At 40.1% G+C, this 14,346-nt stretch overlaps 1 protein-coding gene across 1 annotated transcript in view; it reads left to right on the top strand.

The window, feature by feature from the left end:
- Positions 1 to 14,346, top strand: part of LOC121386616 (cystathionine beta-synthase-like) — a 53,791-nt gene that overhangs the window by 30,963 nt on the left and 8,482 nt on the right. The window contains exon 9 of the mRNA XM_041517574.1: positions 4,187 to 4,295. Within this exon, the coding sequence (XP_041373508.1) occupies positions 4,187 to 4,295 (109 nt within the window). The remainder of the gene's footprint in view (positions 1 to 4,186; positions 4,296 to 14,346) is intronic.

The following is a 14,346-nucleotide window of genomic DNA, read 5'->3' as shown; positions in this document are numbered from 1 at the left end:
ATTGAAACTATCGATAGTTGAGCAAACTAATTTAATTAACTCATGGCGCGTTATTGGTCGCAGATCATGTTGCACTATGCACACTATTGAAACTATCGATAGTTGAGCAAACTAATTTTATTAACTCATGGCGCGTTATTGGTCACAGATCATGTTGCACTATGCACACTATTGAAACTATCGATAGTTGAGCAAACTAATTTAATTAACTCATGGCTAGCTCTGGCACTCACCAAATTCGCCAGTTGCGAATTTTAAAAACAATTAGTGAAATTTATTTTAATTTGGCGAATAAATTTTATGTAATAATTGTTATTTTGTTAGAAAATAAATGAGTTTTTGCAGTTTTTGAAGTTTAAATAGATGATCTGGTGAATTTTTCTGCTCACCCAGAGCTTGCCCTGGTTTAACTATCAATGCATTGCCATTGAGGCACTGACTGTCGCAACATATTGATAGTTTGATGTATTGTTACACCACTAAAAACAAGCCTAACACCACTGGGCTACATCAGTACAGCTATCGATCCCCTCAGTATATTGATAGTTTGATGTATTGTTACACCACTAAAAACAAGCCTAACACCACTGGGCTACATCAGTACAGCTATCGATCCCCTCAGTATATTGATAGTTTGATGTATTGTTACACCACTAAAAACAAGCCTAACACCACTGGGCTACATCAGTACAGCTATCGATCCCCTCAGTATATTGATAGTTTGATGTATTGTTACACCACTAAAAACAAGCCTAACACCACTGGGCTACATCAGTACAGCTATCGATCCCCTCAGTATATTGATAGTTTGATGTATTATTAAACCACTAAAAACAAGCCTAACACCACTGGGCTACATCAGTACAGCTATCGATCCCCTCAGTATATTGATAGTTTGATGTATTGTTACACCACTAAAAACAAGCCTAACACCACTGGGCTACATCAGTACAGCTATCGATCCCCTCAGTATATTGATAGTTTGATGTATTGTTACACCACTAAAAACAAGCCTAACACCACTGGGCTACATCAGTACAGCTATCGATCCCCTCAGTATATTGATAGTTTGATGTATTGTTACACCACTGAAAACAAGCCTAACACCACTGGGCTACATCAGTACAGCTATCGATCCCCTCAGTATATTGATAGTTTGATGTATTGTTACACCACTAAAAACAAGCCTAACACCACTGGGCTACATCAGTACAGCTATCGATCCCCTCAGTATATTGATAGTTTGATGTATTGTTACACCACTGAAAACAAGCCTAACACCACTGGGCTACATCAGTACAGCTATCGATCCCCTCAGTATATTGATAGTTTGATGTATTGTTACACCACTATTGTTACACTATCGATCCCCTCAAATTGATAGTTTGATGTATTGTTACGACCCTAACACCACTGGGCTACATCAGTACAGCTATCGATCCCCTCAGTATATTGATAGTTTGATGTATTGTTACACCACTGAAAACAAGCCTAACACCACTGGGCTACATCAGTACAGCTATCGATCCCCTCAGTATATTGATAGTTTGATGTATTGTTACACCACTGAAAACAAGCCTAACACCACTGGGCTACATCAGTACAGCTATCGATCCCCTCAGTATATTGATAGTTTGATGTATTGTTACACCACTGAAAACAAGCCTAACACCACTGGGCTACATCAGTACAGCTATCGATCCCCTCAGTATATTGATAGTTTGATGTATTGTTACACCACTGAAAACAAGCCTAACACCACTGGGCTACATCAGTACAGCTATCGACCCCTCAGTATATTGATAGTTTGATGTATTGTTACACCACTAAAAACAAGCCTAACACCACTGGGCTACATCAGTACAGCTATCGATCCCCTCAGTATATTGATAGTTTGATGTATTGTTACACCACTAAAAACAAGCCTAACACCACTGGGCTACATCAGTACAGCTATCGATCCCCTCAGTATATTGATAGTTTGATGTATTGTTACACCACTAAAAACAAGCCTAACACCACTGGGCTACATCAGTACAGCTATCGATCCCCTCAGTATATTGATAGTTTGATGTATTGTTACACCACTAAAAACAAGCCTAACACCACTGGGCTACATCAGTACAGCTATCGATCCCCTCAGTATATTGATAGTTTGATGTATTGTTACACCACTAAAAACAAGCCTAACACCACTGGGCTACATCAGTACAGCTATCGATCCCCTCAGTATATTGATAGTTTGATGTATTGTTACACCACTGAAAACAAGCCTAACACCACTGGGCTACATCAGTACAGCTATCGATCCCCTCAGTATATTGATAGTTTGATGTATTGTTACACCACTAAAAACAAGCCTAACACCACTGGGCTACATCAGTACAGCTATCGATCCCCTCAGTATATTGATAGTTTGATGTATTGTTACACCACTGAAAACAAGCCTAACACCACTGGGCTACATCAGTACAGCTATCGATCCCCTCAGTATATTGATAGTTTGATGTATTGTTACACCACTGAAAACAAGCCTAACACCACTGGGCTACATCAGTACAGCTATCGATCCCCTCAGTATATTGATAGTTTGATGTATTGTTACACCACTGAAAACAAGCCTAACACCACTGGGCTACATCAGTACAGCTATCGATCCCCTCAGTATATTGATAGTTTGATGTATTGTTACACCACTAAAAACAAGCCTAACACCACTGGGCTACATCAGTACAGCTATCGATCCCCTCAGTATATTGATAGTTTGATGTATTGTTACACCACTAAAAACAAGCCTAACACCACTGGGCTACATCAGTACAGCTATCGACCCCCTCAGTATATTGATAGTTTGATGTATTGTTACACCACTAAAAACAAGCCTAACACCACTGGGCTACATCAGTACAGCTATCGATCCCCTCAGTATATTGATAGTTTGATGTATTATTAAACCACTAAAAACAAGCCTAACACCACTGGGCTACATCAGTACAGCTATCGATCCCCTCAGTATATTGATAGTTTGATGTATTATTAAACCACTAAAAACAAGCCTAACACCACTGGGCTACATCAGTACAGCTATCGATCCCCTCAGTATATTGATAGTTTGATGTATTATTAAACCACTAAAAACAAGCCTAACACCACTGGGCTACATCAGTACAGCTATCGATCCCCTCAGTATATTGATAGTTTGATGTATTGTTACACCACTAAAAACAAGCCTAACACCACTGGGCTACATCAGTACAGCTATCGATCCCCTCAGTATATTGATAGTTTGATGTATTGTTACACCACTGAAAACAAGCCTAACACCACTGGGCTACATCAGTACAGCTATCGATCCCCTCAGTATATTGATAGTTTGATGTATTGTTACACCACTAAAAACAAGCCTAACACCACTGGGCTACATCAGTACAGCTATCGATCCCCTCAGTATATTGATAGTTTGATGTATTGTTACACCACTGAAAACAAGCCTAACACCACTGGGCTACATCAGTACAGCTATCGATCCCCTCAGTATATTGATAGTTTGATGTATTGTTACACCACTGAAAACAAGCCTAACACCACTGGGCTACATCAGTACAGCTATCGATCCCCTCAGTATATTGATAGTTTGATGTATTGTTACACCACTAAAAACAAGCCTAACACCACTGGGCTACATCAGTACAGCTATCGATCCCCTCAGTATATTGATAGTTTGATGTATTGTTACACCACTAAAAACAAGCCTAACACCACTGGGCTACATCAGTACAGCTATCGACCCCCTCAGTTTAACAGCTTGCTATACCAGTGTATCTAATCTGTAGGGGCGGGACGTAGCCCAGTGGTAAAGCATTCACTTGATGCACGGTCAGTCTAGGATCGATCCCCGTCCGTGGATCCATTGGGCTATTTCTCGTTCCAGCCAGTGCACCACGACTGGTATATCAAAGGCTGTGGTATGTACTTCCCTGTCTGTGGGATGGTGCATATAAAAGATCCCTTGCTGCTAATCGAATAGAGTAGCCATGAAGTTGGCGACAGCGGGTTTCCTCTCAATATCTGTGTGGTCCTTAACATATATGTCTGACGCCATATAACCGTAAATAAAATGTGTTGAATGCGTCGTTAAATAAAACATTTCCTGCCTAATTTGTACTGATATTTATTTTCCCCACAGACAAATTCTTGGCATGGTCACGGTCGGGAATATGATGGCTCAGGTGGTGAAAAACAAAGCAAAATCCAGCGACCCGGTGTCAAAGGTCATGTACAAACAGTTCAAGAAGGTCGGTATAGGTTCATTTTGTTCACCCATATATGAGAGTACTTTTTCTTACACACCCGTTGGTGAGAACATCATTTGTTATTTTTGATAACACATATAGTGTTAGCACAGATACGTGCGATAACATTTTAAAGACATACTACAGGCTGCTCCTAGGTGGTGTCCAGGTCACCAATGCCATATACCATCCAATGAAAAAAAAAAGCATGGTTGAATCGATCACTCTGCAATGTACAAGTTAACCTGAAATTGACTTGTCTGCGAAGTACAAGTTAACCTGAAATTGAGCTCATTGGGCTGTTGCTCGCTTGATGTGCGGTCAGTCTAGGATCGATCCCCATCAGTGAGCCCATTGGGCTGTCGCTTGCCTTATGTGCTGTCAGTCTAGGATCGATCCCCATCAGTGAGCCCATTGGGCTGTCGCTTGCCTGATGTGCTGTCAGTCTAGGATAGATCTCCGTCGGTGAGCCCATTGGGCTGTCGCTCGCCTGATGTGCGGTCAGTCTAGGATTGATCCCCATCAGTGAGCCCATTGGGCTGTCGCTTGCCTGATGTGCTGTCAGTCTAGAATCGATCCCTGTCGGTGAGCCCATTGGGATGTTGCTCGCTTGATGTGCTGTCAGTCTAGAATCGATCCCCATCGGTGAGCTCATTGGGCTGTCACTCGCTTGATGTGCTGTCAGTCTAGAATCGATCCCCGTCGGTGAGCCCATTGGTCTGTCGCTCACCTGATGTGCTGTCAGTCTAGGATCGATCCCCGTCGGTGAGCCCATTGGGATGTTGCTCGCCTGATATATGATCAGTCTAGGATAGATCCCCATTGGTGAGCCCATTGGGCTGTCAATCGCTTGATGTGCTGTCAATCTAAGATCGAATCCTGTTGGTGACTCCAATGGGCTGTCGCTCGCCTGATGTGCTGCCAGTCTAGAATTGATCCCCATTTGTGAGCCCATTGGGCTGTCGCTCGCCTGATGTGCTGTCAATCTAGAATCGATCCCTGTCAGTGAGCCCATTGGGCTGTCGTTCGCCTGATGTGCTGTCAATCTAAAATCGATCCCTGTCGGTGAGTCCATTGGGCTGTCGCTCACCTGATGTGCTGTCAATCTAAAATCGATCCCTGTCGGTGAGCCCATTGGGCTGTCGCTCACCTGATGTGCTGTCAATCTAGAATCGATCCCTGTCGGTGAGCCCATTGGGCTGTCGCTCACCTGATGTGCTGTCAATCTAGAATCGATCCCTGTCGGTGAGCCCATTGGGCTGTCGCTCACCTGATGTGCTGTCAATCTAGAATCGATCCCTGTCGGTGAGCCCATTGGGCTGTCGCTCACCTGATGTGCTGTCAATCTAGAATCGATCCCTGTCGGTGAGCCCATTGGGCTCTCATTATCAGTGCAGTCCCTAGCAATATATATATATATATATATACCATAAATAAAATGTGTTGAGTACTGGCCTCGGTTGTGTCATGGTTAAACCATCATACATATAAGGCTGGTAGGTACCGGCTCCCACCCAGAGCGAGTTTTAATGACACCCTCTTCTCTCTCACTAACCAACTAACAACTAACCCACTGTCCTCGACAGACAGCCCACCGGCCTCGGTGGCGTTGTGGTTAGGCCATCGGTCTACAGGCTGGTAGGTACTGTGTTCGGATCCCAGTCGAGGCATGGGATTTTTAATCCAGATACAGACTCCAAACCCTGAGTGAGTGCTCTGCAAGGCTCAGTGGGTAGGTGATGCCATGGTTTGTGCTGTCCTGCCTGTGGGAAGCGCAAATAAAAGATCCCTTGCTGCCTGTCATAAAAGAGTAGCCTATGTGGCAACAGCGGGTTTCCTCTAAAAAACCCAGTGTCAGAATGACCATATGTTTGACGTCCAATAGCCGATGATAAGATAAAAAATCAATGTGCTCTAGTGGCGTCGTTAAATAAAATAAACTTTACTCTCTTTTTTTTTGGACAGACAGCCCAGATAGCTGAGGTGTGACCAGGATGGCATGCTTGAACCTTAATTGGATATAAGCATGAAAATAAGTATAAGTGTTGTTAAATAAAACATTTCTTTCTTGCTTTTTGTTGATCTCCATCGGTGGGCCCATTGCCCAGGCTATTTCTTGTTTCAGCCAGTGCATCACAACAAAGGCTGTGGTATGTACTACCCTGTCTATGGAATGATGCATATACAAGATCCCTTGCTATTAATGGAAAAATGTTGTGGGCTCCTTCTCTAAAAGAGGGGCGGGACGTAGCTCAGTAGTACAGTGCTCGCTTGATGCACGGTCGGTCTGGGATCGATCCCCATCGGTGGGCCCATTGGGCTATTTCTCATCACAGCCAGTGCACCACGACTGGTATATCAAAGGCCGTGGTATGTTCTATCCTGTCTGTGGGATGGTTCATATAAAAGATCCCTTGCTGCTAAACGGAAATAGTAGCCCATGAAGTGGCGACAGCGGATTTCCTCTCTCAATATCTGTGTGGTCCTTAACCATATATGTCTGACACCATATAACCATAATTAAAATGTGTTGAGTGCGTCGTTAAATAAAACATTTCGTTCTTTCCCTTTCTAAGACTACATGCATTATGTCAGAATTACCAAATGTTTGACATCCAATAAATTAATATGCTCTAGTGGTGTTGTTAAACAAAACAAACTTTCAACTTTATTTCTTTCTTTCTTTAATTTGCTAACCTGTAGGCCAGTTCAAGTTTCAATTAGACAAACAAAATGTATCACCATTTAAGGCCTCTCCCTATATTTTACACCAGGGATTGAAATACTGCTGTACCGACCAATTTTTGCCAGTCAATATCACCGTCTGGCCAGTCATTATTTTACGTTTATATTAACACATTAGTTTGAGAACAGGATGTAGCCCAGTGGTAAAGCCGTGGTATGTACTATCCTGTCTATGGGATGGTGCATATAAGAGATCCCTTGCTGCTAATCGAAAAGACTAGCCCATGAAGTGGGTACAGCAGGTTTCCTCCCTCAATATCTGTGTGGTCCTTAATGAAATGTGTTGAGTGCGTCGTTAAATAAAACATTTCATTCATTCATTCCATGAAGCGATCTTAGTACTTATGCTTGCGTCGCAGGATCGAACCACCTCGGTGGATCCATTCAGCCGATTGGGGGTTTTCTTGTTACAACCAGTGCACCACAACTGGACAAAGGCCGTGGTATGTGGACCCATTGGGCTGTTTCTCATTCCAGCCACGCCTGGTGTATAAAAGGCTGAGATATGTGCTGTCCTGTCTGTGGGAAAGTGCATATAAAAAATCTCTTGCTGCATTAGGAAAAGTGTAGCGGGTTTCCTGTGTTGACTACGAGTCAAAATTACCGAATATACCAAGTAATTAATCAATATACTTCTTCTTCTTTTTAGCAGCATTCGAAATAAGCACTTGTCTGTTTGTTCCGACAAGTGAACATTTACTCGGACAAGCATTATTTACCTTAGTGGTTATCCGGCTGAGAAGTAAAATATTTTTTTTTACAAAACAGTATCATAATTTTTAGCAATTTGTTGTACTTATTAAAAAAAACCCAGACCCCCCAACAAAATCAGCGGTGTCTCATTGCAAAATGTTATACAAATATCCTGGTTTGAGAGTTAAGTAAACATGGTCTTGATAACATAATAGTCTTAGCTCGTGAATATTCGGAATACCTTAGAGTTGTGATTGAGTTCCAAATTCTCAAATCAGAACATCTCGGCTGACATAAATAATTTATTTGATCCACAAATTATATTCAATACCATTTGTATTTAAAAATTGGAAAAAACAGTTTATTGTTTTTTCGTTTTAGTTTAAAACAAAGTAATTGTCTGTTTACCACAAATGTGAAAATGAGTTTTCCTTTGTGATAAAACGAAAATCTGTTAGACGGGTTAGTCTAAGATAAAAAACTTGTTACTTAACATTTATTATTTTATTATTTAGGTACAAGTTATATTTACATACATGTATATATTTGCAGTAAATTTTATTAAATAAGTTACATAAAAGTAATTTTGTATAACAAAACAAAATTCTGATCGGTGAAAAGGCACGATAAGCCCGATCACATGATTTCTTGTTTATTTGTTATCAGAACAAGTCTGAAAATAACAGACCCGTTCTATGTAAATAAAAGTAAACATACATTGTGTATGGCTTGTCTCCCCACCTTAGAGGGTGTGTCCATCCAGATATCGTTCCTACTGGCCGAAATAAGCGTCTAGCCACAGACATTGCCCGGTACAAATGTGTCATTTGCCAAGCTTTGGTACTGTAATCACAAACTTAATTAATATTAAGAATAGATATTTCTGAGTTGAAGCAGTGCTATATAGTACGTTTTAAAATGCATATTTAAAGGGTGGTTTTTTGGTGTGGTTTTTTTACCATATCATGCACGTGCTTCTACTTGGAACTGTTACTAGAAAGCCTTGGCGTTTTCCAGGAAAAAGAGTTTCCCCATGTCTATTAATAGACCCGAGGACGCCCTATGCATTGCGAATGGCTCTATGACCAACGCATCCTTTAAATTAATGTTTTGGCCCATCCTTCTAAACTGAACAATGGACTAATCATCTAGTTCCATTGTGTTTATTTAGTGTAAATTGTACCTCTGAAACCACATGGTCCCATAGGTTAGCAGGCATCATTTATGGCAGAATATTACCTTGGACGAGACTCCGGGTTAGTTGTCACTACGGTACCTTCACTTCAGGTTGTGTTGCATTTTTGACAAATGTTAAGTAAGCAACCAAAGTTAAATAGAAACGTTTATTTTGAATTGTTAAGTTTTTAACGTGTGTTTAACAAAATATATTTTTCGGTTTTGATTCGTGCAAAGATATTGACTGTATTTCATATTCAAATGAAATTTGCAACATGTCAAAAGTCCGACAAAGCGTAATGTTTAATGATGAAAACGCACACCCACCTCCCAAGTTAAGTGTTTATAAATGCATCATTTTATCCACATTTGAGTGTAGTTGTTATTTAACAGTTTCATTAATTTGTCCATATTTAATAGTGAACAGAATATAACCAAAAACTTACCTCAACACCCCCTGTAAACTTACTTGGGCCCAATTTGGCCCATGGGTTTAGGCTACTGTTTAGAGGAGATTCACTGCATCGTGTAACCCTGTACATACTAGTATATGTAACAGTACATGATTAATGAAGGAGATTCACTGCATCGTGTAACCCTGTACATACTAGTATACGTAACAGTACATGATTAATAGAGGAGATACACTGCATCGTGTAACCCTGTACATACTAGTATACGTAACAGTACATGATTAATAGAGGAGATTCACTGCATCGTGTAACCCTGTACACACTAGTATACGTAACAGTACATGATTAATAGAGGAGATTCACTGCATCGTGTAACCCTGTACACATTAGTATACGTAACAGTACATGATTAATAGAGGAGATTCACTGCATCGTGTAACCCTGTACGTACTAGTATAGGTAACAGTACATGATTAATAGAGGAGATTCACTGCATCGTGTAACCATGTACGTACTAGTATACGTAACAGTACATGATTAATAGAGGAGATTCACTGCATCGTGTAACCCTGTACGTACTAGTATACGTAACAGTACATGATTAATAGAGGAGATTCACTGCATCGTGTAACCCTGTACGTACTAGTATACGTAACAGTACATGATTAATAGAGGAGATTCACTGCATCGTGTAACCCTGTACGTACTAGTATACGTAACAGTACATGATTAATAGAGGAGATTCACTGCATCGTGTAACCCTGTACGTACTAGTATACGTAACAGTACATGATTAATAGAGGAGATTCACTGCATCGTGTAACCCTGTACATACTAGTATACGTAACAGTACATGATTAATAGAGGAGATTCACTGCATCGTGTAACCCTGTACATACTAGTATACGCAACAGTACATGATTAATAGAGGAGATTCACTGCATCGTGTAACCCTGTACATACTAGTATACGTAACAGTACATGATTAATAGAGGAGATACACTGCATCGTGTAACCCTGTACATACTGTAACAGTACATGATTAATAGAGGAGATTCACTGCATCGTGTAACCCTGTACATACTAGTATACGTAACAGTACATGATTAATAGAGGAGATACACTGCATCGTGTAACCCTGTACATACTAGTATACGTAACAGTACATGATTAATAGAGGAGATTCACTGCATCGTGTAACCCTGTACATACTAGTATACGTAACAGTACATGATTAATAGAGGAGATTCACTGCATCGTGTAACCCTGTACATACTAGTATACGTAACAGTACATGATTAATATAGGAGATTCACTGCATCGTGTAACCCTGTACACACTAGTGTAGGTAACAGTACATGATTAATAAAGGAGATTCACCGCATCGTGTAACCCTGTACACACTAGTATACGTAACAGTACATGATTAATAGAGGAGATTCACTGCATCGTGTAACCATGTACGTACTAGTATAGGTAACAGTACATGATTAACAGAGGAGATTCACTGCATCGTGTAACCCTGTACGTACTAGTATAGGTAACAGTACATGATTAACAGAGGAGATTCACTGCGTCGTGTAACCCTGTACATACTAGTATACGTAACAGTACATGATTAATAGAGGAGATTCACTGCATCGTGTAACCCTGTACGTACTAGTATAGGTAACAGTACATGATTAATAGAGGAGATTGACTGCATCGTGTAACCCTGTACGTACTAGTATAGGTAACAGTACATGATTAATAGAGGAGATTCACTGCATCGTGTAACCCTGTACGTACTAGTATAGGTAACAGTACATGATTAATAGAGGAGATACACTGCATCGTGTAACCCGGTACATACTGTAACAGTACATGATTAATAGAGGAGATTCACTGCATCGTGTAACCCTGTACATACTAGTATACGTAACAGTACATGATTAATAGAGGAGATTCACTGCATCGTGTAACCCTGTACATACTAGTATACGCAACAGTACATGATTAATAGAGGAGATTAACTGCATCGTGTAACACTGTACATACTAGTATACGTAACAGTACATGATTAATAGAGGAGATTCACTGCATCGTGTAACCCTGTACATACTAGTATACGTAACAGTACATGATTAATAGAGGAGATACACTGCATCGTGTAACCCTGTACATACTGTAACAGTACATGATTAATAGAGGAGATTCACTGCATCGTGTAACCCTGTACATACTAGTATACGTAACAGTACATGATTAATAGAGGAGATTCACTGCATCGTGTAACCCTGTACATACTAGTATACGTAACAGTACATGATTAATAGAGGAGATACACTGCATCATGTAACCCTGTACATACTGTAACAGTACATGATTAATAGAGGAGATTCACTGCATCGTGTAACCCTGTACATACTAGTATACGTAACAGTACATGATTAATAGAGGAGATACACTGCATCGTGTAACCCTGTACGTACTAGTATACGTAACAGTACATGATTAATAGAGGAGATTCACTGCATCGTGTAACCCTGTACGTACTAGTATACGTAACAGTACATGATTAATAGAGGAGATTCACTGCATCGTGTAACCCTGTACGTACTAGTATAGGTAACAGTACATGATTAATAGAGGAGATTCACTGCATCGTGTAACCCTGTACGTACTAGTATACGTAACAGTACATGATTAATAGAGGAGATTCACTGCATCGTGTAACCCTGTACGTACTAGTATAGGTAACAGTACATGATTAATAGAGGAGATTCACTGCATCGTGTAACCCTGTACGTACTAGTATACGTAACAGTACATGATTAATAGAGGAGATACACTGCATCGTGTAACCCTGTACGTACTAGTATACGTAACAGTACATGATTAATAGAGGAGATACACTGCATCGTGTAACCCTGTACGTACTAGTATACGTAACAGTACATGATTAATAGAGGATATTCACTGCATCGTGTAACCCTGTACAGACTAGTATACGTAACAGTACATGATTAATAGAGGAGATACACTGCATCGTGTAACCCTGTACACACTAGTATACGTAACAGTTCATGATTAATAGAGGAGATACACTGCATCGTGTAACCCTGTACATACTGTAACAGTACATAATTAATAGAGGAGATTCACTGCATCGTGTAACCCTGTACATACTAGTATACGTAACAGTACATGATTAATAGAGGAGATACACTGCATCGTGTAACCCTGTACATACTAGTATATGTAACAGTACATGATTAATGAAGGAGATTCACTGCATCGTGTAACCCTGTACATACTAGTATACGTAACAGTACATGATTAATAGAGGAGATTAACTGCATCGTGTAACCCTGTACATACTAGTATATGTAACAGTACATGATTAATAGAGGAGATTGACTGCATCGTGTAACCCTGTATGTACTAGTATAGGTAACAGTACATGATTAATGAAGGAGATACACTTCATCATGTAACCCTTTACATACTAGTATACGTAACAGTACATGATTAATAGAGGAGATTCACTGCATCGTGTAACCCTGTACATACTAGTATACGCAACAGTACATGATTAATAGAGGAGATTCACTGCATCGTGTAACCCTGTACATACTAGTATACGTAACAGTACATGATTAATAGAGGAGATTCACTGCATCGTGTAACCCTGTACATACTAGTATACGTAACAGTACATGATTAATAGAGGAGATACACTGCATCGTGTAACCCTGTACATACTGTAACAGTACATGATTAATAGAGGAGATTCACTGCATCGTGTAACCCTGTACATACTAGTATACGTAACAGTACATGATTAATAGAGGAGATACACTGCATTGTGTAACCCTGTACATACTAGTATACGTAACAGTACATGATTAATAGAGGAGATTCACTGCATCGTGTAACCCTGTACGTACTAGTATAGGTAACAGTACATGATTAATAGAGGAGATACACTGCATCGTGTAACCCTGTACATACTGTAACAGTACATGATTAATAGAGGAGATTCACTGCATCGTGTAACCCTGTACATACTAGTATACGTAACAGTACATGATTAATAGAGGAGATTCACTGCATCGTGTAACCCTGTACATACTAGTATACGCAACAGTACATGATTAATAGAGGAGATTCACTGCATCGTGTAACCCTGTACATACTAGTATACGTAACAGTACATGATTAATAGAGGAGATACACTGCATCGTGTAACCCTGTACATACTGTAATAGTACATGATTAATAGAGGAGATTCACTGCATCGTGTAACCCTGTACATACTAGTATACGTAACAGTACATGATTAATAGAGGAGATACACTGCATCGTGTAACCCTGTACATACTGTAACAGTACATGATTAATAGAGGAGATTCACTGCATCGTGTAACCCTGTACATACTAGTATACGTAACAGTACATGATTAATAGAGGAGATACACTGCATCGTGTAACCCTGTACATACTAGTATACGTAACAGTACATGATTAATAGAGGAGATTCACTGCATCGTGTAACCCTGTACATACTAGTATACGTAACAGTACATGATTAATAGAGGAGATTCACTGCATCGTGTAACCCTGTATGTACTAGTATAGGTAACAGTACATGATTAATAGAGGAGATTCACTGCATCGTGTAACCCTGTACATACTAGTATACGTAACAGTACATGATTAATAGAGGAGATTCACTGCATCGTGTAACCCTGTACGTACTAGTATAGGTAACAGTACATGATTAATAGAGGAGATTGACTGCATCGTGTAACCCTGTACGTACTAGTATAGGTAACAGTACATGATTAATAGAGGAGATTCACTGCATCGTGTAACCCTGTACGTACTAGTATAGGTAACAGTACATGATTAATAGAGGAGATACACTGCATCGTGTAACCCTGTACATACTGTAACAGTACATGATTAATAGAGGAGATTCACTGCATCGTGTAACCCTGTACATACTAGTATACGTAACAGTACATGATTAATAGAGGAGATTC

Source organism: Gigantopelta aegis, chromosome 12, assembly GCF_016097555.1.
Source record: "Gigantopelta aegis isolate Gae_Host chromosome 12, Gae_host_genome, whole genome shotgun sequence".
Taxonomy (NCBI): domain Eukaryota; kingdom Metazoa; phylum Mollusca; class Gastropoda; order Neomphalida; family Peltospiridae; genus Gigantopelta; species Gigantopelta aegis.
The sequence above is the reverse complement of the archived record's forward strand: the minus strand, read 5'-3'. Positions and strand labels throughout refer to the sequence as shown.